This window comes from Drosophila guanche, unplaced genomic scaffold (assembly GCF_900245975.1).
Source record: "Drosophila guanche unplaced genomic scaffold, DGUA_6, whole genome shotgun sequence".
NCBI lineage: Eukaryota > Metazoa > Arthropoda > Insecta > Diptera > Drosophilidae > Drosophila > Drosophila guanche.
This window is the reverse complement of record NW_022995752.1, coordinates 4,100,347-4,122,688: the sequence shown is the minus strand read 5'-3', so window position 1 is coordinate 4,122,688 and position 22,342 is coordinate 4,100,347. Positions and strand designations below refer to the sequence as shown.

Here is a 22,342-nt window from a genome sequence, read left to right as displayed (position 1 = left end):
ATTAGCCATTATTAGTTTGTTTTTCTTTTTTCATTTTATATACAATGAATTTGCTTTAATCTTTCTCATTTTATGCACACTAAAATATATATGTATATTCTCTTTTTTAATTGTTATTGCAGAGACTTCTCAGTGATTTCATAAACTGGATAATTATAATCATAAATATATACATCGTATATCCTTTCAAATCGTACCGTGGGTAAGCACCAACCATTCCACTGTCTCTCTTTTACATTCCATTATTTTGAAAAAAATCTACATAGAGCCTAAAACACATAGGGAGGTTTCTCCAAATGTAATAAAGCTAGTCCACCGAACTTTGTTTCTGTCTGACATATTGGTCCCTTAAATACACAGAAAAAGAGAGCTACGAATGTTACGTGGCCGCGTAGCTGAATGGCACTCCAAAGAGCTGCTCCCATGTCTGTCCTACGGCATTCAGACAGCATTCGGCATTGGCATACGTTTCAAAGTTTAGTTTCCACATTTCGCACTTGTTTTCGGTTTCATCTATGAAGTTGATAACATATTCCACATCCGTTAGACGCTCCACATCCACTAGATTGCTCATGGGCTGCGTGAGACTTGGCTGCAAGTCGGGTTCTTGGTTCTTTAATGAAAGCCAATCCCATTTGCCATTACCACAGATATGCATGTGGGAATCGGTGCTTAAGAGTAGACAAGGTTCAAAGGACAATCCTTTCTCTTCGTTACAACTAGTCTGACAGCTGCCGAGGATTGCACACATTTTTACAGGCTCCGAGCAAACAGATTTCAATGCGGGGGATGACTGTTGCAACACTTTGCATTGCGTTGGTAGCGCATTGTCTGGGGAAAGGGTAAACAAAGAGTTAAATACGTTTAAATGCAATTCTTTAACTCCACTTACCTTGCATATAAAGCAGCAGACTGTCAGTCCTTAGCATATCCTGCAGCAGCACCACGAAGCCACCCCAATCTCTGAGGCTAAAGGATAGACCCAATTTCCAGGGCAGCACTCCAATGGCAACCAATCGATCCACCGTGACGCTGATGACCTGCCTCAACCATTTGGATACATCATCGTGGGGAGCGGCAAAGGCCTCCATTAGATACAATTTACAGGTGGACATCACTATGAGACCTTCGCTCAGCCTCTGTGTTTGTTCGTTGTAGATGCGTCCTTTCGCCAGCCATTTGAAGTGTTCGTCCTGCTCCTTGAATTTCGTTTGATAAAAGTACAGCTTCAGGCGATGATCAATGTCGTTAAAGTTGCTGTAATTGAATTTGTAAGGCTGCACGCCAGACGCTGTTGATGATGCACTGCTGGCCTCCGCCTCTACGAGTTTCTTTGAGCTCGACATTAAAAGGTTTGTGGACTGGAAGACGGAAGCAAAGGGCAGCTCGGCCACCTCTTCAGCTTTCTTTAAATGATTGTTATTGGAGGATTCCTTGACCGCTTCCTTTTGCTGTTCGTAGGTGGTGCATATGCTATCTGTTACGGAGCCCGAAGAGGAGCTCTCTGTTAGCTGCACTTGTGCTACCGCTGGAGGTGGTGGTGGTGCTGCTGCAGCTGCCGCTGCTGCCGCCTCTTCCAGTCTCATTTGCTGCCCAAATTCTCGCTCTATAAAGCTCTGCGTCTCGTCATGCAACGCCTGCAAATGCGGCAACTGCGATATTCGACGATCTTCGGAGGTTTTTCGACTGGCGCTCTGCACACAATTGGGATCCAGAACTTCGATAGACGATTGGCTTGGATTCGAGATGATATCCACATCACTTTCATTCGCACGAAACTCCAGATCTCGATCTGTATTGGAGCTACCCACCACCGACTGATTGGAGTCGAATGAGCTTTGGGAATTCGTGATTTTCGAACAGGAACTGCTTTCATTCAGGCTATTGGCCGAACCTATAGATGAAGGGAATTGAATATTGGATGTTAGTGGGATTTGTTATCAGTCTTCAAGGCTTTTTTAATGGAAGCAGCATTGGTTTTTAGTAATTTTCATTAAACGTTTTACAATTTGGAAAATATTGTCAGAAAGTACCAGGAAGTAGATGTTTAAGAGGTACTCCAAGGATTGATATATTACAAAAATAACAGATTATTTAAACCGCTAGAATATCACCTTTCCCATCCATAAATTTAAATTGCTTTTTTTGCCCCAAATGCTGCTTCACATCGTCTCATAATTGAAATAAAAATGTAAACGCAAAAAGCAAAATGCAAAAATTAAATGAAAAAGTAAAAGAAAAACTTAGTACAAATCATTGGCATATTAACTTTTAGTGGCTTGCATCAAACTCCTACGCTTGGGTGTGTTTTTAGCGGTGGTTTTAAGCCTGGAGAGGGCCACTATTAAATATTAATAATCAAATATATATATTACAATTATTATTACAGCAATTGTTCAGGTTATTTCGTTGGGTTTTGGTTTTTTGGGCATGAGAGAAACAATATTTAAATATTTAAAAAGCATGCAAAAGAAATAAGAAAGAGAAAGAATTAGAATTAGAAATGAAAATATGCAGATAGTTGTTTGAAATTTTTAGAATTTTAAGAGAAACCATAAAATCCATAAAAATAAGGCTACCAAAAGTTATTAAAGCTCTACTTAAAACAATTTAAAAATGGACTAAAAATTTATGAAATCTTTTAAAATCCACAAAACATGATTCGAAACTTTTCAAATTATTTTAAAAATTCACCGTAAACCATTAAAAGTCTACTACAAATCCAAAGTATTCAATTTCAATGGGAGTAAATATGGAAACAAATAAAAAATGCAAAAATGAAACCATAAACCATAGAATTCTAGCATCAAAATGAACTAAAATATAAAGTGGGTTTCAAAATGTTTCCAAAATTTGGTCAAAATAGATAACAAGACTGGCCAAGGACTTGCCAATGCTATTGGTTTCCTCCGTGGTCTGTGGTGCACCCACAGGTGTCGACTCCTCCACGATTAAAGCGGGTGACAATTTGGGCTCGGCTGCCACCTCCATAGGGGAGGCTTTATCCAGCGATGTGGAGAGATCTGTGACCTCTGCCACATGCACACTGCGACAGTCGGGACAACGTAGCTCTGAAAGAGAGATAAAGAACATTATTTAGGATCGAATTTCAATAGTTTTCGATCTTACGCTCTGTTTTATAACGCTTGATCTTTTGTTCCATGGAAAATTGTATCAAACAATTTACACAGCGATAGATTTTGATGTTCATTTCGGTGAGATCACGCTGGGAGAGTATATCCCGAAGTTTCTTTTCCAGTTCCTAAAAGAGAATAAAGGAGGGACTATATAATAGGAATTGCAATGTTGTTTGTTTTCCTTACCTGACACAAAGTATTCTCCACACAATAGATACGCTCCTGCTTATCCTTGCGCAGCGTATCAAAATTTATGCGTAAAGTATTTGATTTTAAACGCTCGCAAGACTCGAGGATTTTTAGGCTCCATTTGGTTTTGGTGCTGAATGCAGTAAATTAATTTAATTTAAATTTAATTGTATTTTTTAAACAACTTTAAAGCAATATTCGCCAGTCTTTCCCTACCGTTCACTCAATGTATCCTTTTCGCGTATAAAATTGGAAGAAATCGTCAAGAACAAAGGCACACTGGGCTTGTGTTCATGATAGACAATGTACGTCTCCTCGTCGGGTTCCATATCGGAAACTGCAAAGAGGAATAAGACTTTAGACATGAAAGATATCTTCTATAAGAGCAATTCCCACCTGGTTCCTCTTCCTCTATCGCATTTGATCCGCTTGCATAGAGACTCAATAGTTGCTTGTGCTTATCCTGCGAAGGATCCTCCTCTTCCTCCACCTGCTTCTGCTCTGCCTCCACTGGTTTCTGTTCCTCCGACTGCTCCTTCGTGCTACTTGCAATGCTCTCGTAGTTGGTCTCTCCACTCTCATCACAGGTCTCGTATAGCGTTTGATTTTCAGCCTCCTGGCTCTCCGTTTTGATGGGCGTCAAAGTGTTGTTAAAGGAGGCGCCCCACTTGCTGCTTTTGTTTGTGGGAGTGGAGCTAACGTTTAGAGATTCTCCTGCTGCCTGGTCCTCCTTCTGGGCCTGCATTGGGGCAGAGAATTCGCCCAGAAACTCGTTGAACTGCTGCCGCGAGGAGTTCCTCTCCTTTTCGCTGGGCTGTGGCGACTCTATGCCCAGCATGAGCTCAGCATTACCCGTTTTTAGCCACTCATTGCCGTACGTGAGTCGCAGCGTTTCGATTTGCTTCTTGGTCTCCAGATGCGAGGAATCGGTGGCACATTCCTCTGGCTCTGGTTGGGGTTTGGGCGGGGGTAGAATTGCTCTTGCTTCTGCCACATCTTCGGAGTCTTCGGAGATGTCTGCTCGGCGGATTTTACTGATACTTTTCTTGGAGTTCTGCTTTTTGCTGCTCTGCGAGACGTCCATGGCAGGCTGCTGTTCCGTCTCCGAGGCGTAATCCCTGCCACGAATCGATCCCGAAGGCTGCGAGCCAAAGCTTGAAAACTGTGAGCCATCGCTGGTGTTGATGGAAGTCCTGGAGCTGTTGATGGACACCGGACCACTTCTGGGCACACGATGGGAGCCTATGTAGCGCCACTTTTGACTGCCAGTCAGTGCCTTTTCCGACTTGGAGAGCAGCTCAAAGTCCAGCACAAACTTCATCGATGCAGTATTCTTGTGCAGATATTGGGCAGTGGCCTGGCGATGCTTTGGGTTGCAGGACAATGGATTACCCTGTAGATTTAGCATAGTCAGCGTCATCAAGGCGCTGAGTGGGAGCAGCTGTGAGTGCTCCAGCAAACAATTATCCGATAGATCCAACGAGGTCAAGGCATCCAACTTGGCCACATCCAGAAGCTCCTCTACATAGTTGTTGCTAATGTTCAGCTGCTGCAGCTTCTTGCATGCCTCCATGTGGAACTGCGGCAGATACGTGAGACAATTGTAGCTCAAATCGAGTGTCTTGAGATGCGGCAACCATTTGATGGCCGCCACAGAGATGAGCTTGTTGTGTCGCAGATTCAAGTGTTGCAAATGTTGGGCAAACTCCAGCGCAGTGTCCACACTCCTCAACGAATTGTAGCTAAAGTCTGCCGTTTGCAGTTCGTTCCACACGAAACCATTGGAATTGTCGCCGCCACACCGGGTAATTATATCGTCCACACTGGCCAGACTCTTGACACAAATCAAATGCTGCAGTTGTCCCCGCAGCGGCTGTATGCCAACCACTTGATTAATGCTGATTTTGTGCACTTCCAGGCGTCGCAATGCCCGAAATTTGGCTATATCGATAGCGCCCTCAAAGTAAAGTTCGCTGGGGAAATATGTTAGCTTTAGCAGCGCTGTTTTCTGCACAAAGTCATGCAGCAGCTGCAGATCTGGGAAGACACTGGACTTGGCATTGATGGGTTTGACCACCTGAAAGGTTTGCTGATGCTGCTGGTGGTGATGCGAGTGCCGATTATGATGATGATGGTGCGTCGTGCCAGTCCCAGCCCCGGCAATGATTTCCGTATCAGCAATCAATGTAAACGAATCATTCAAAGCGCGCAGTAGTGAACCTGTAGGGAAAAACAGTGGAAAATGTAGAAGAAAATCCATTGAAAAGGCAGGGCAGGCCAATGGGCACTGTGCATCAGGCAGTGATCGCATGTTGCCTCCCATTTTCTGCGTAGTAGTTTTCCAATTTTCCCCTTCCTCCCTCTCACCTGATAATGTTAGCGTAAACTCTGAGCTTAATATTTTATCACCATTTTGTCGCAGTAAATTTGCCAATTCGGTGATTTTTTGTGGATCCATGACGAGAGCGCGGCGGGGGAAAAAGGACTTGAAATCAGCTGTGGCTTTGAATTTTGTTTTGGTTTTGCTGCTGCTCTTGTCCTTAGCTGTTCATTTTTCCATGTCATGGCCATATACGATGCATTTTTGGGTTAATGTCACACACAAATATTTGTTTAATACGTATTTTTGGGGTGCAGGGAAAAACAACAACAAAGAGAATTATGACGCCATTTGTGGTGACAGCTCATCATAATAAAACCCCATTTTTCCGTTTAATTTACGGATATTCTTCGACTTTTCCTCTATTCAATCATCGATCGTATGATATTGCGGTTTTTGATCATTTATTGCGGTTAGTGAGATTTATGTGGGTGGAATTTTCCACTTTTAATGCAAAAAAACTTTTGTTATGCTTCTTCCTCTTGCCAGCAGTGTGACTGTCGTTGAAGAAATACCGAAATATACCGGAAATATACCGAGGCCAATAACGAGCTAACCCACTAAATGCCCCTCTAAATGAACAGGTGAATGGCTTGAGTAAATTAGAGGTAATTAGAAAATATTTCATGTAACTGTAATTCCATTAACAATAAAAAATTAACCCAAAATCTTTAACAACATTCAAAATGAAATTCAAAATATGTAATTGATTGTCCTGCTAGTCTTGCTTTGGTGTGGTAAAGCGACAAAAAACGGTTTACTTTTGTTGAGTTGTAATGGCAAAGCGGGTTGTTTGAATTGAAATATCCATTTTTTTAACGTCAAAGTTGTAGAGAATATTTGATTCCATTGAAGATCGTATTCCCGTAGTGGACAATTCCAAAATACCCACTGAAAATTAAAGAAATTCGAAAACAAAAATAAACATTTTCATGTAACTACTCAGCTTTTATTTATGTAACACTTTCTGGTTTTTTAATTTTTACATTTACAAATAATCCTACAATTTCTAAGCAATCTCTGATTAAAAAATTGCTAAAAAGACGAACCAAAAAATTCGACTTTCATTCGATTCGTTTTCCGATTGTTCCATTCGATTGTTGCCGAGTTGTACGAGTAATACTCTTGGCCACAAATATACATCCTTTTGTTTTGTTTTATTTCATTTAGGTACATGCGCAATATATCTCATGGCTAACTAAATTTTAAAAACAAGGCTAGGCTAAATTAAAGCAGACTTTTTGGTGGTGTTTTCTTGTTAGTTGTTGTTCATTTGGGGGATATGCGTATGGGAATTGGATTAAAAGAAATAACTAAATTAACTAATACAACAACAACCTGTACAGATTTCTTGGGAGTTTCTTCATCAGAGTTTTCTTTAGTTTTAGTTCTCGTCTTAAATGTTTTAGTTTTTTAAGAATTATATTTAGTTCGACTTTTATTTTTTTTAAGAATTTTCTGTTTTAGTTGGAGGAAACTTGTCTGAGATTTTTATTTTGTAGTCTGAGTACTTTTCCTTGAGAGTTTTCTGCATTCAAATTTTTTTTTTTTAATTTAATTGTGCTGCAAACTATACATTTATTTTCTCTGTTTTGGGTGCATAAAAAGGTTAAAAACGTTTCGCCTCCAAGGCTCTACAGAGTTTGCCTGGGAAAAAGAGAGGGTTTAAAATATTACTATATATTCTGTTGGTTAAAAAATTAATAACTTTAAAACATTCTTTTGATTGAAAAATAAAAAATTCGTGCTTTTGGAACTCAAACTGAAAATTGCAGAAAAATTTATTAATATTTTTTTTTTTTTTTTGGTTGATTTTCCGATACGTACTGCTCTCTTTGCCGATTTTGATAGCTGCCAATATTTCAATAATTTTGTTTTTGGTTTTTTTTTAGGAAAATTCGAGTACGAAATGAAGGATAGACATTCGGTTTTTTTTGTATGGTATGTACAAAATATTATATATTTTTAAAATATTTTATTCTTTTTATTCTTAACAAATTTCATTTAATGTTTCAACAAATATATGACACTTTTGTGATTTTTTTTCACATAAAACACTTTTTCACGATAGAAAACAATTGCAAAAATTATGTATGTATAGAAGAACGCTTAAAAATGCAGTTTGATAGTCGTAGAAAATGGGTGAATAAATCAATGACTTGACTTTTGACTTTGGATCGAATAATGATCGATAAATGAACGAGTAGTATTTACAATCTTTTTTTTTGGGTGTGTGTGGTGGGATTTTTTAGAGTTTTGGCGACGGCAAGATGGACGTATCCCTATGAGAAAATAATATATAGAAAAAGAAGAGAAGAAAAACAAATAGTTGTATGAATGAAACAATAATTGTTGTTGTTGGTTGTATTAGCAAATGTCTACAGGAATTCATATATGGATATATTAATCAAAGAATGGAGAGACAAGCTGAATAATGAATGATATTTCTGATATAGTGATTTGGGGATATGTTTTCGATATAAAGAAAAATGTACAAACATTGAAGTTTTGATTTCGATTCAGTTACTTGAATAATTTTGAATTTCGCTTTGCGCATTGTTTTTATTCAGCTTTTGTTTTGGGAATTAAAATTAAGCTTAGTTTTCAGTTGAAAATTACAAAATAATAAAATTTAAAATGCGGTTAAAAAACATTCCAGAAATAAGATAAATAAGTGCAAAAACTTAAGATTTAAACACAAAAGAAGAAAACTTAATTTAAATCGAAAGAAAGGCTGAGGCTTAAATAAAGACAAGGTTAACTTCTAGCAGAAAAATAGGAAATTAAAAAGAAAATAAGGAAGACAACTAGAGCTTTAATCAAATAAGAAACGGGAGAACTTAAAACTAAATCAAAACAGAGATAGAAAAACTTAGATGTTATTCATGAAAAACGGAAAAAAGACTTTAGTTATTCATAAAAAAGAAAGATAGACCTTTTAAAAGATCAAAAGTGTACAAAGCATAAAATGTTTAGTTTTAATCGAAATAAAATAAAAAAAAGACGAAACACAAAATAAGAAGAAAACTTATGTAAAAATAAAAAATAAGGAATAATTATAAGGTTAAAATCAGAAGTAAAGAAGAACACTTAGGATTTAAATCAAAAATAAAGAAGAACCTTAGGATTTCAATCAAAAAGAAAAGACGAAATACAGGATTTTTCAAGAAAGAAGCAAAGATGCCAAAGAGCACTTAAGTATTGGGGGGGGGGAGAGTGTTGCTGGGTTTATAAGATATTCAGGATCAGGAGGATTCAGGCGAGAGAACGTAAACGCAGGTGCAAAACGAATACACTGAAAGAAACGCAAACGAAAACACTTACATATGCTCGGGATGATTGCGTATGCAATCAATTAAATCTTTAGGCTTAAGCTGATTTGTGCATATCTTATGAATGGCCGTAAACAGGGGGAATCTAAAGAGAAGAGAGAAATATATATTATCAATATCAATGGGGATTATGACAGGATATTCCTTACTTATCCTCCAGTTTCTTGTTTTTCAACATATAATTGACTTCCTCGGCAGTGGGTGGGCCCTGGAGTTTTTGGCCATTTAACATTTCCTTTTCGAGTTCCTCGATGGTCTTGCCCGAAGTGACAAAAGCCTCAGAGACGCGACGATTGCGACCACCTGAAGGGTAGATATAAAAGTGGATTAGATATCTCTATCGAAGTCGTATATTTTCCCGTTTACGCACCATAACACGTCGTAATGAGATCCGCCACACCGCAGCTCTCAAAGAAGGTCGACAGCTTGCTTCCTGGATAGAAGACATCCACAAAGCGAATCATTTCCATCAGACCCAATCGAATTACAGCCGCCTTAGTGTTGTCGCCCAGTTTCAGGCCATCGACAAAGCCCGCACCGCAGGCCACAATATTCTTGAGAGCGCCGCAAACCTCGACGGCATCGGCATCGTCTACGACGACCACACGGAAATGATTCGCCTGGAAAAGATCACGCAACACCTTGCCATACTTCTTGTCCGTGCAACCGATTGTCGTCTCACAGAAGTTGCCCTCAGCCACTTCATTGGCCAAATTGGCGCCCATCAAGACAGCACATGGTATCTACAAAGAATATATGTTAGTGATAGATAGATATATAGGGGGTCACCTTCTCGTTTCGTTCTTTCGGTTCGATTTGCTTACCTTCAAGTGACGCGTGATTATATGCGAAATGAGATCAATGCCGCCTCCTTCGGCCTTATCGAAGCCCTTGATCAAAGATATGGCAATGGCATTTGGCTTGATTTTACCCAGCAATTGCTTGCAGAAATTGGGAATGAACTGATGTGGCACTACGAAAATGAGTATATCAGCATTCTTGGCAGCCTCCACAAGATCGGGCACGGCCACCTATAAAAACAGAGAGGGAGAGAGAAAGAGAACAACTTGGCTAATTAGTTGTACTTTTTTATTTTTTGTTCTTGTTTAACTGAATGATAAGAAATAAATAGAATACAGCAGTGGCATAAAAAACAGTCTCTGATAAGCGAGGGAATATTCCATATATCAAGGTTGAATGAAGGGAACGGAAAGCTTTTTGGAAACGCGACTCATAAAATCCGGGGGGGAAATCATTTTTCAAGCACGTGTACTTTTTGGAGGCACGTCTCTGGCTCGACTCGGCATGTGCGATCCCCGTCTAGACTATGCAAATCGCGGAATTACAATCGAAATTGATTAAAAAATATTTTTTTTTCCTATATTTAAAGGAGAAACCTGTTTGCCCAACGCTTCAACTGTTGCTGTGGCTCTTTTTTCTATTAACATTTTCTTTGTGGCTTTTGCTCTATTAACTCGTTTTTTCTGTTGTTGTTTTGTTATTTTTGCATTGGACTTTTATATAAGTGTAAAGTTCAGGTTAAACGTTTAGGCATTTTGCAATGCCTTTTTAGATAACAAACACACGTCTGTGGGTTTTTTTTTTGCAATCATTTTGATTCAAATACAGGGAGAAAAAGGTGTGTATGGTATCTAAAAGAAATATATTTTAGAGGGGAGTATAGATATATCCGTTTAAAATAGCTAAAAATCTTTCATTTATATTTTGTTTCATTTTAAATATTTAAAAACACTTTTCATTAATTAAAGGTTGTTTATTCTAGCCATGTTCTATTGTTAATATTTAAGACCTTTTGTAATGTAATTTAAAAAAATTAAACTAAATCTCTTCTATCTAAAAACCATTTATAAAATCTACCAATTACGTTATTACACTTTTATAGAAACTGGAACCCTAACTAGCGCAGAAATTGCACCTAAAATATTTCCACTTATTCCTCGAAGATCTTTGAAATATCTAAAGTGTTGTACATTTCTTGATCCCATTATCCGTTTGACTCATTTTTTTTCGATTTTTCTTGCATATTTGTTGCATTTCTGACATTGGTCTCGCTTATTGTTTATAAAAATATATTTTTCTCATTTGTTATTGCTCCTGCTGTTCAGATGGATTCCCCTCAACCCATGCCCCGTTTCACACCATCGTGAGACAGAGCTACTGAAAGTTTGCCAATTTTATATCGTATATAATAGATGGCACTACATATGTACGAATATATGGCTAGTATATAAAGGTGAAGGCGTCTCATTATACAGACAAACAAACAAGAAGAACTGAGTATCTATAGAATGGGCGAATGATCTATCTGAATAGCCCATCGTTGTACCCTATGAAATTTAGAGATTAAATAGACTTACACTATCATGAAGTTCTTGTATCTTTGGATTTTCTATGGATATAAGGAATCCCTTGAGCAGGAATCTATTGGATTAAACCTTATACGCGATATAATTAATTTATATCTTACGGAAAATCACTGAAACTTTGTTGGAGAGAGTTTTAGTCTTTCCTTTACAAGTAATAAAATTTTAATATTCATCGGACAGATTTAGCGTAGGATAAGCTAAATCGTAAAAAACTGAATTTTGTTACTTTTCAAGACTAAGATCTCATAGTAGAAAGCACGCCTAAAAGGGTATCAAAATGTTTTATACCAGCTCCTCTGATGCCCATTTTGCTATGTTTTCCATATTTTTTTATCAATCCATGCCACTAACGCATGTCTCCTACTACAGTTGTGTTTAATCTATAGGGCGGGTCTCTGTGTTTATGGAGGTTTTGTTTTTTGTGCTAATGCCTAGAACTTACAGGCTGTTTACAACGGACAAACATGGGACTCACATCCAAAGAGGACAGTAGAGATTGGACATGGGATTGGCGGCTACTAGTCTCTGGATAGATGGTTGGGACTTTATCAGCGTTGCATGTCTGGGGTTCATGTACGACATGAACGGCAACAAGTGTTGGCCGGGCCTTATCGATAATCAGCAAATGGAAATATTCGAGTGCTTTTTATATACACCAAAATGCTGCCATTTCAAGTGGAAAAGTTGTCGTCTCTATAGGTTCGCCTCTTATCGGTACGACACAAATATTGCCTAATAGAATATTGACATAATTTAACGACGTGCCCTTTTCAGGGAGTAGAGGAGAAAGGTCTTGCTCACTTAAGGTCGATATAACACCTTGAGTAAAGGTAAAGGTCCCCAAAGGCGTCATAGAAAGTTGCTTTTCTTCGATTGCTTTCAAAGAAGAGAGGGCCCAAGCCGGCCTTGACCTACGTCAAAGATAACTTAAGAGAAAGCCTTGCAAATGTCAGCTTAAGAGAATGGCAGGCGGCAGCTTTGTAAAGTTCAAGGGAGATGGAGCAAAATTTAGAGAGTGCAAAAACCAATTGACAGCTGAAGAGAGACAGAGAGAGGCAAATTAGCCAGAGAGGGAGCGTAATAGAATGCATGCAGGCCAAAAGAGAAACAGAGAAAGTTATACAAAAGAGAGGGATCTGCATTGAAGGTGAAACGTACACACCCTCGAATAGGTGAAGAATATTTTGATTTCAAGCAGATGTTTGCCACACATATGTAGAAGGTATATTCTTGTCGTAGTTCCCTCCAAGGTTTTTTTCTATAGTTGGTTCATATTATTCACCTTCTGCTGCCTTAAGGGTATCCCAATTGTCGACACCCTCATTCGAGTTAACCTTGTTTTCTCTTCATTGTTTGTTGTTGTTGTTTTTGTTGCTGGCCATGTAAAATTGCAGCGAACCAGAAATCAAGAACAAGCATTTGAGTGCAAGGCAAGTAAACAAAGAGAGAGCAGAAAGAGAGCGCGAGAGTGTAAGGAAGGTGTAAAAATAGCTGTGCAGTTGTGTGATTAGATAATTTGCCGCTGCTCGCTGCTTGCACGACCGACGACGATGACGACGATGGTCAAGATCAAGGCAAAAAGTCGTTTATGTAAGCCAAATGGCTGTTAATCCGCACAAACACACACACACACACACAGAAGTATTACATAATGTATTACACGTACATGGATGGAATTCCACTCTATAGATTATCCCCCTGCTAATTAACAGCTGTTTTTGGGTTGATGTTGGTTGCTCTTATCACACTTACCACATTCGGTGGCAGCTTGTGTCCTTTCAGGTATTTGACATTCTCGTGCGTCTCATTGATGATTTCCGTGAGCTTCTTTCCATCAATCATCTCCTCGTAGACGAACATTGTCACCCGCTCCTCGAATTCGGGCAGTGCAGCAGCATTGGCGCCCACAATTTTCGCTATCGCCGAACCCCTGGAGCGATTGAGAAGGGAAGAGGAGCGCGAAGGAGGTAGGATGCAAGGTTACAGAGGAAGAAGGGAGCGGGTGGAATTAGAAGCATAATGCATTTATTATATAAGTAAAAGATTGCTGATGCCACGGTGGTAGGCAGGTCGCACTCACCAATTGCCGGAGCCCACAATGCACACATTTACTTTATCCGCCATAATTATGTTCTGTTTTGTTTCTCTTTCGCTACTCTGCTATTTATTTATTTCCTAGAGTTGTTTTGCACTTTGTTGCGCCCGCTAGTATTTGACTATTTACACGCGGCAGTATTTGTATACTATCAAGAGAGCTTTTTGGTGGGAAAATATTGTCGAAAAAATACCAGGGCTGCAGGGAGCTTTTAAGCTTTTATATTATGGTGGGGGAGTGGTGGGGGTCTTAAATGAAGCTCGTTCTTTCCTGAAATTGTCGAAATATACCTATATAATCCGATATACCGTCGACTCAATCTCGACGTCAAAATATACCGAAAAGAAATACCGTAAACGTTACAAGTATTATCAGGGGAGCTTTTTGGTGAGATAATATAAGGCCATGTAAAAAGTCACAAAAAATACCAGGGCTGCAGGGGAGCTTTAGAGCTTTTCTATTTAGGTGGGGGGAGTGGTGGGATTGACATACCTTGCGGTCTAATGCTAAAGAGAGCATTTATTTCATCAAAGAGAGGATTAGGTCAGAAAAGAGAGGATGAGGTCAGCAGAGAGAGCAGGATCCTCTCTTCTCTCTCTACACAATTTGTGTTTCAGATATGAGCACCCCTTCATATTTTGCCGCCCTGCAAGGTAGGTGAATGAAGGGTGAAAAGTACATGGCTCCAAAATACTTCAAGTATTTATTCATTTTATTGGAATACATCTTCATTGAGCAGAACTGTTCTTGGTTTCAAAAATCGAAGAAATCATTTATTTCTTTTAAAAACTTTGATGTGGCAATAGCCGCAGCAGAGTCTTTAAGTGCTCCCACATCAGCACAGTTTTTAATAGCTTTGCTAACTGTAGTTGAAAATACATAACAACTAAATCAGCATTCTCTAAATCAAACAGTTTAGGATCGATGTGATTTTTTGTAAGCTTTGATGCCAGACGAACCGTTTTGCAACTGTCTATTTTATGAAGTTGTTTAGTAACTGAATATTTTGATACACCGTTTGGTGTAGCGACATTGTATTCCATAAAACTTGATCTAATACTTCTATGACCGGAGGGAGCGGTTTACACACGTTATGCATTGTTGTAATTTAATTGCTGCAAGGTTCAGGGCAACCCATCTTTTTGCAAGATTCCAGCGCTCTATTAATTATTTTTGCCACTTCTGCACCAGTTGTGCTAGAGAAAGTAAAGGCAATTCCAATAATCTCTTCCCATTCAGTAACTATGCCTCTCAACATGAATGTGAGCATTTTATTTGCTACTTTTGGGTATTCGTCATTGGCGGAAAGACCGTCTCCCAAATCGGTAAAACCAATAGCCTTGTCTAGGTGAGGCAGATATTTTACTTTTGGGCTAACTGATACATTTTCTGATGATACATTTTCTGTCCAGATCACTCATGTTTTGAGCCATTTTCAATAAAAACTTGGCGTGATCGCCCTCAAAGCCCGGTTCAAATTTTTTAGCGGCATGGAATTCTGTAAAGCTGATTCCGATCCCAATTTGCTGCTCAAAAATGTGTAATTTTGAGGGTCACTTAATAGTATTTGTTTTCCAAATACTAAATTTAGTTCAGGGACGAGAAAATTGGGAGATATAATCTCAAATGGCGGGTCGACCGGATGACTGCCTTGGGGGGTTTCTAGCTCAAATGCGTTATGCTCAACGTGCTCTGTAGTTGACATTTGGAGACTTTCACTCTCCAAATTGCCTGTTAGAGCGAGACTTTTGCTAACATTTTTAATTTTCAGGAATTTCTTCCTCATGGTCTTATTTTTAGACCGAAGCAAAGCAATATTCTTTTCGAGCTCAATATATGGGATTTTTGGAAAGAAATGATATCATTTCTTGATGATCTATCTGTTTGACATGCTAAGCCTTTTGACTCAATTATGCAGAACAATGGTTCATGCGAAGGTTGAGTACCTAAAGATATAATAAAACGAGAAGGGACTTTAGCGTTGTTTTTTATGTACATCTACAACAGATGTAGATGACAGATGAGGAAAAAATTTAAAATTTGACCAATAACCGCTAAGGTACAGATGTAGTACTGAGTGCCGGGTATAAAAGTTGTGACGCGAAAGAAGCGTCTCACACGTCCCTTCTCGTTTTTTTAATTTTTACGAGATTTAAATTAATTGAATTTCATGTTGCCACGCTCTATTTAGCGTGTCAAGTATGAAAAGTTCTAAAGTAGTAAAGTGCTGTTAAATGTTTTTGTTAAGGCGCTCAGTTTGAATTAAATTTCGAGTTGGCTTCCAGTGAAAAATGGATTGATACAAATTTTGGGAGAGTCACAGTCGTCGCAAGTGAAACTTGTCTTAAAGAAAAAATATCTGAAAGAACCCTACATTTTCAATCTAAAGTAAGGAAAAATGTTATCAAATTTTCTTTATTTGTCTCGAAGAAACGTTTTCATCAAATTAGCCGGAGTTTAGTCATGCTTCGACTCGGGGTTTCAGGAAAATTCTACCATTTAGTCATGTAAACCCTCGCGTGAACCCTTCGCGTGAAAATTGATTTTACTTCTACAAATTTTACTTCTTTTCTATGGTAAAATATTTCCTCTTGAAGGAATTTCCCAAATGCTAAAGTCCATTTTTATTCAGCTTTTTATCAAGTGACATGTGGAACAAAAGAGGAAATAAAGAAGCGACTGCTGAAGGCCCTCTCGAAGGCGGGTTATACCTTAAAAGTCATAGGTACCACGGGCGAGGTCCTTGGCGATGCCATTATGCATGGATATCGTTCGCTCTCTGTTTAAAAAAGGGGAATTGGAGATTGAAATGGAGGCTCAATGGAGGGCGAAATTGGACGCTGACTTGAAGACTAAATTGAAGGCTCAATTGGAAAAGAAGAAACCAGTGTGTGAACCAGCGAATTTCAAATGTAAAATTCTGAACATTTTTGGTATGGATTTAAATGTTACAAAAGAAGAATCGGGGGATAAAAAAGCTACAGTTGAAATGGATATTTCATGATTTTTGGAGGATAAATGTTATATGTGTACAAATTTAATTTCGTTGACTGAAAAAAATAATTGTATAACTATAATAATATTTGGACCGTTTCAGATACTACAAATCTTTATAAATACCTTAATTATACCCCAAAAAATATCATATAATTATATTAGTTCCTTATAAAATCCTTATAAATCAATCACCAATATTATAAAATGCCGATTTTTAAATATCTAAAAGCTACATAATTTATAAGGGTGACAAGTTCCTTCAAGCTTCTGCAATTTCATTTGCTTTAATTACAAAAGCAAGTATTTATTTAAAAGAAATATAAAATTCCACAAACTTCGCTATGGTTTTTTAGTTCCACTTCAGTTTTAAACACGATTTTTAATAGAAATATCATACAATTAGTCATATCAGTCCCAAGCGATGTCCCGTACCGAGTGGCTGGCGTACTTTCAAATTGTGTTAATATTCAGCAGTAAATATGCCCTAAAATAGATTTAGTATTTTTAGACCATTAATCACATTCCTTTTAGCTCTGCCGCTCATGGATGCTCTTCCTCTTAAGGAAGTTTTGAAGCTCCGCGCTTTAGAGGCTCTCTCCAAGGCTGGCTTCCTGGTCAAAGTGGTCTCCTTAACGGGCGAGAGTCTGGGCGAGACATTGATCAACGTGAGCAATGTGCCTAAAGGCATTGGCATGATAATCAGTGCCCTGTTTTCTGGTGGCGCCAGGGAACAAAAGCCCCCAGGTGCTGATCCAAATTGTGAAAAAGGCGGACTAGCGTGCAAGATTAAGTCTGTTCTTGGCCTGAAATGATTAAAGTAAATTGGAGAATTTGGCATTCAATGTATTTTGAGAATACAAAGAACATATGAAAAATAATATGGAATAATTAGTGATTAAATATAATGAAAAGAAGCTTCATTAAAGGCATCATCCCATCCAGGCTTGTTCTGCAGTTATTACAGGCAGAAAAATCAACCCAATGCCAGGGGAAAGAATTGAGAAATGTGACTATTTTTAGACAGAAACTTAGGGACTTGGACTCAAATTTTAGTAACTTGTACTAACTTAATGGACAGGAGTTTAAAATGCCATTTTAAGATGTAAAACTTCACCGATTTTCCGAAGGAACGTTGCATTTTGAGCCTGGTCCATGGCTATGCTACACCCCATGGCCATGCCCATGCAAACACAGAGAGAGAGACTAACAGGACATGCAACCCATTCCGCATGGCGTTGACCCATGGAGGTTAATCATGCAACGATGTTACGCGCTAATACCTTCATGTGAGCTGGACCACGTGCTGGGGCGGCGGCTGTGTTCCTCCTTTGCCGTCACTCCCACTGCTGCCACAACTCCACTCTGGCTGCGTCTGCCCCTTCTGCTACTTTTGCCACTCCTGCCCCTTCTGCCGCTCCACTTTCTCGTTGCGTGTCTAACGCTGTTTGCCCACCATTCACAGTGAGTGGCTGGGGTGATGGGCTGGGAGGCTGTGTGCCACGGGGTTGCTCTGCTCTAATTCCACTGCCGCATTGGAGGTTGTCTCTTGGTCGTTGCCGCTGCTGCTGCCGTTGCTGCTGCCACTGTGCACCCGTAAAATTGATTGCGGCGAAAGCTGGAAAGTTGCACGTTATGCTCGTGGCCTGACTTGGTATCTCTTCTCGGTCTGGTTCCGGGTCTGCTGCTTTCTGCCGCTGCTGTGGCATGGTCTGACATGGCGTGGCATGGGAGAGGGAGTGTTTCATGGAGATGGTGGCATGAACCGGTGCTGGCTTGGTTCTTTCGTATGGAGTTTGTGCCCTGCTAAAAGTTATTTTGTGCAGCAACCAAAGCGAGTTTTTGGTGGCGAAAAGGAGAGCTACATTCCCTTTGGCAAAGCATTTCCTACATTTTCTTACATGTATGATGCATGGAAATTTGTTGTAAGGGCGTGGCATATACCAGTAAAAGAGTAAAACAATTTTATGGGCAGAGTCAGGAAAAGTAAGACGAATTTTCTACATGGAACCAAAAGCGCGTTGTACCTGTGGCTCTCAAACCAAACTTGGTACGAGATTAGAAGCCTATAAAGTGCCAGTTTACTGCCACCTCGAGGGCATCCACAATTTTATCTCACGCCCCACTAGGCTCCATTTCTAGCCACACAAAATTTACGAAAATTATTATGGGGCCATCAATCCTTTAGCGCCCATGCTCCTCCCACAGTATGGACAAGTGCCACAGTTCACATCATCAAGATTGCACACACACACATGCAGAATATACACACTTATACATATACCTATATAAAGCATAACCCATATCACACATCGGATAACATATCCATCCTTCACACAACATCCAATATGCAAGAGCCACCTTTTTGGCCATGGCTAAATCGCATGTCATGCGATGACGATCACGATGAAGCGGCCTCCACCTCCACTCTTTTATTCGTTCGACAATGACGATGATATAGAGGATAGGTTGGAGGGAATTAACCAAACCCTTTTCTCGCTCTCTCTCTCTCTCTCTCTCTGTGGATGTGTGTGCATAGCAATGTGTCTATAAAAAACAATGACGGACATTTGGGTGAATTTCTTGGGCATGGAATAATAGTACATCAACACAAAATTTTACAGAACACGATGGTACAGGACAGGAAACGGAGAAATAAAATCATTTACGCAACAACGAGACCGACTGGACCAGTCCAGAACCCAAAAAATGAAAGGCAAGAAAAGGCGACAAGGAAAAAGGGAACAAAATAAAAGGAAAATATTGAATGCACTTTCGTGGCTGCTTTGAGGGGCTATAAACATTATATTTGAAAAAAGTTATTCAACTATCTTTTAGTCACGAAAACCGATAAAAATATTATAAAGATTTTATAACAATAACATTTAAAATGATTAAAAATAAGATTTTTAATTATATATTTTATGCAAACATTTATTTAAAATAAATATAGTTAATAGGAACTAAGGACTAAGTTAAGGAACTAATTTGAATATTAAAATAATATTTAATTAAAATTAAAATATGTTTATTTATGAATGAAATATATTTTAATACTTTTTGATTAAAACACTGCTTTTGTTCACCATTTTCAAACTTGGAGAAAAATTCTAGTTTTTAAATCTTCGGGTAAATATGTATTAAAAGTATGTCAATACTTTTCTTTAATAACCAATCTTATCCGCGAATTTTCCACTGACAAACCGTTGCGTTTACCTCCTTCAAACAAAAATTAACGAATGTTTCCATTTACATTTAAAGGGTATCCCACCCACAACAGGACTTACTACTAGAAGAAGACAACGCTAAGCGGATGTAGCACGCTTATCCTTTTCCCACACGAACATCGAAAAACATACACAAGGAGAGGGACAGAGCGGGGGAGAGGACAGTCGGCTGGGGCTTTGGTTTTATTCCTATGTTGTGTGTGTGTTTTTTTTTGCATTATTATTTTTATTTTATTTTAAACCACACAAAATACTTAAGACGATTTTGTGTTCTGTTTTGTGGCCCAAGACGTATTGCCCATGGCCAAAGGCAGCAACAAGAAAAGTGTGAAAAGAAAACCAGTGAGCAAAAGCGAAACAAAACGAATGCTAAAAGTTTTTCCAATCCCAAGCAAAGAACGAAAAAAAAGAACGGAACTAAAAAGGGTAATATGCAACATGTCCGAGTGGTCTGTGCGGCTTTCCCCTGCCTCTCCCTTGAGCGGACAGCTGGCGGCGTTTGCATATGCAAAATACTCTTAAGACGTATTCCTTACCTTTTGCCAAAGACATTCGCACCCAAGGAGAAGTAGGAGGAGGATGCGCCCCGAGAACAATAAAATGCGGCATGGGGATGGGAGACGGCAATGATGGTAGGTCCTTTGATGACAGGACAAGATGTTCAGACACGTTGGGGGCATCAATAATAGACACATAGCACATGTCCTTTGTCAAGGAATACCCTCAAAATTTATGACACCCTTGACATCTCCATCTCGATGTGCCAGCTCCTGCCACTCCTTGGACAATCCTTGAATATATCCTTCACAGGAATATGCGACAGCATACAAATTGAGGATTTTTATTTTCATTTCATTTGTGCTTTTTTTCTTGTTTTTTATGATTTACATTTACATTTTCTTTTTTATGATTTACATTTCGTTTCGGTTTCGTTTTTTTTTGTGCCATGCAAAAATGTGTTGGGTTCTTGGCTCGTTTTGGTTTTTTTTGTTTGTGCTCTTTTACTGCTCTGCAAATAGTGTGGCAAGCACTTAATTGTTTTAATTGCCTCGAATTTAGCTTATTTTTATCATCTTTTTTTTCGTTCGCGGACTTGCTCAGTTTTTGTTGCCAATGTGGAGTGCTACATCCATTAACAAAATTTACTTTCGGCTTGTTAGGGCTTGCATTTTGGGGCGGACTCTTGTTCTCTTATTTGTTTAGTTTAATGCAAAATTAGCATGATTTTTTGTAGCAATTTATGAGTGGGTTGTACGGCAGCTGGTTGTGTAATTGTCTCTGCATTAGTAGGGTTTTTGAATGGTTTCTGTGAGTGTTAAGTGTGCCTATCTAATATAAGAAATGTCTGGAGCCAGATCTGACTTACTTATATTTTTGGGTGGCATTGACATTTTTTCCACAATATTTGATTTTAGTTTCTCAAAGCAGCCTGTGTCAAATCTTTACGAATCTTTTAGGAGTAAAATGTATTACAATAAAAGGCATTGACTTGTTCACAATTGAAAGCAAAATTGTCTTTAAAACTAACCAAAACTAAATTTAATTCAATATGCCGGAGTTTTCCGAGGAAGCCAAGGATCGTTTAATGATTGTTCTCAACGTGGTCCAAAAGACAGTCCACTGGGGCTTTGTGCCTTTCGTGATTTATATGGGTATGTTTTCAAATTGAATTAGCGCCCATAGCTACCAAATTGATTGTTTTCCAATGAAATTGCAGGCTTCCGCAAGGGTGCAGAGATCGGCATGCCGCCACTAACCATAATCAACCTTTTTGCGTTTTAGAAAGTGCATAAAGCACGCTCTAAATTAAACACTTCTTTGCTTCTCCCACTCACACATTCAAGTTTTGACAGAATGTTAACCAAAACGAACTGAAAACTATTTCAAAGACATCCAGTGCGTGCAAATAAAAGGTATTAGAAATATATGATTTGCGTACTGGGTTTCTTTCGTAATGCACTTAATTTCAATAAGCTCTTCAGATGTGCTAAAGGTTAGACGTGTGGCCAGAATCTCATATTAAAGGTTCTGTGGATGATTGCTTTGATAGAGGAGTTTGCTCTGCTATTGAGCCTATTTCTCTTGCAGTAATGGGAGCTGCTAGTGCAATTTAAATGAGTGAAGGGATTACACATGCACACCAAAAATGCGAAGATTTCTCGCTGTCAATATCTCAATTTCTAAAAGGAGCTTATCGCACTCATTCGCTTCCCTTAACTGTCGTGTCTTTGTTTTTTTTTAACTAGAAAGCTTCATTAAAGTCTTTCATAATTTTGAAGAGATAATAATAATTGGAGGTTCTCTTTCAGATTGAAAGAATGGTGATGAACAAAAGTTCTGCTTGACATTTAAAGTATTGAATGTAGGCTTAATGTTGAAAGCAATATCCGTAGCATATCTTCCACACATCCATGCAATTATAGAACATCGAATTTAAAACAATTTCTTTACCACAGAACTAATGTTTGTAGCCCGTATTTATCTTTTGTTACATCATTCACATCAAACCCTCCCTTCTGTAAAAAGAAAACGCAACTCAACAAAAATGTCTTTTGTATTTTTATGTATTTCATATCATATTTAAATGTATTCAATTTCTCA

At 38.7% G+C, this 22,342-nt stretch overlaps 4 protein-coding genes and 1 long non-coding RNA gene across 8 annotated transcripts; 3 read left to right on the top strand and 2 right to left on the bottom strand.

Moving 5' to 3' along the window:
- Positions 1-102: 102 nt before the first annotated feature.
- Positions 103-6,197, bottom strand: LOC117588177 (serine/threonine-protein kinase 11-interacting protein). 2 transcript variants are annotated; one of them, XM_034279292.1, is made up of 9 exons: positions 5,694-6,197; positions 3,723-5,546; positions 3,543-3,663; positions 3,324-3,459; positions 3,130-3,262; positions 2,892-3,071; positions 2,270-2,341; positions 893-1,894; positions 103-831 (listed from the first exon to the last, which is right to left on the bottom strand). In XM_034279292.1, exons 1-9 carry the CDS (start codon positions 5,782-5,784, stop codon positions 380-382), a joined length of 4,011 nt encoding a protein of 1,336 aa, XP_034135183.1. In that variant the 5' UTR covers positions 5,785-6,197; the 3' UTR covers positions 103-379. The 2 variants fall into 2 exon arrangements, with proteins under 2 accessions (XP_034135183.1, XP_034135184.1); XM_034279293.1 differs by lacking the exon at positions 2,270-2,341.
- A 1,102-nt stretch (positions 6,198-7,299) lies between these two features.
- On the bottom strand, positions 7,300-22,318 carry LOC117588179 (glycerol-3-phosphate dehydrogenase [NAD(+)], cytoplasmic). 3 transcript variants are annotated; one of them, XM_034279296.1, is made up of 8 exons: positions 22,300-22,318; positions 13,506-13,592; positions 13,178-13,355; positions 9,863-10,069; positions 9,409-9,781; positions 9,188-9,341; positions 9,031-9,123; positions 7,955-7,988 (listed from the first exon to the last, which is right to left on the bottom strand). In XM_034279296.1, the coding sequence occupies exons 2-8, from the start codon at positions 13,547-13,549 to the stop codon at positions 7,955-7,957; spliced, it is 1,083 nt and encodes a 360-aa protein (XP_034135187.1). In that variant the 5' UTR covers positions 13,550-13,592; positions 22,300-22,318. The 3 variants fall into 3 exon arrangements, with proteins under 3 accessions (XP_034135189.1, XP_034135188.1, XP_034135187.1); XM_034279298.1 differs by lacking the exons at positions 7,955-7,988; positions 22,300-22,318 and adding an exon at positions 7,300-7,353 and having other exon boundaries at positions 13,506-13,641; XM_034279297.1 differs by lacking the exon at positions 22,300-22,318 and having other exon boundaries at positions 7,935-7,988; positions 13,506-13,648.
- Positions 16,042-16,506, top strand: LOC117588183. Its single transcript, XR_004574104.1, has 2 exons — positions 16,042-16,096; positions 16,153-16,506. It is a non-coding gene; the product is annotated as an uncharacterized LOC117588183 (long non-coding RNA).
- LOC117588181 lies at positions 16,939-17,395 on the top strand. Its single transcript, XM_034279300.1, has 2 exons — positions 16,939-16,990; positions 17,049-17,395. Exons 1-2 carry the CDS (start codon positions 16,939-16,941, stop codon positions 17,327-17,329), a joined length of 333 nt encoding a protein of 110 aa, XP_034135191.1. The 3' UTR covers positions 17,330-17,395.
- Positions 21,234-21,668, top strand: LOC117588182 (mitochondrial import receptor subunit TOM7 homolog). The gene is made up of 2 exons (XM_034279301.1): positions 21,234-21,393; positions 21,459-21,668. Exons 1-2 carry the CDS (start codon positions 21,291-21,293, stop codon positions 21,521-21,523), a joined length of 168 nt encoding a protein of 55 aa, XP_034135192.1. The 5' UTR covers positions 21,234-21,290; the 3' UTR covers positions 21,524-21,668.
- Positions 22,319-22,342: the final 24 nt, after the last annotated feature.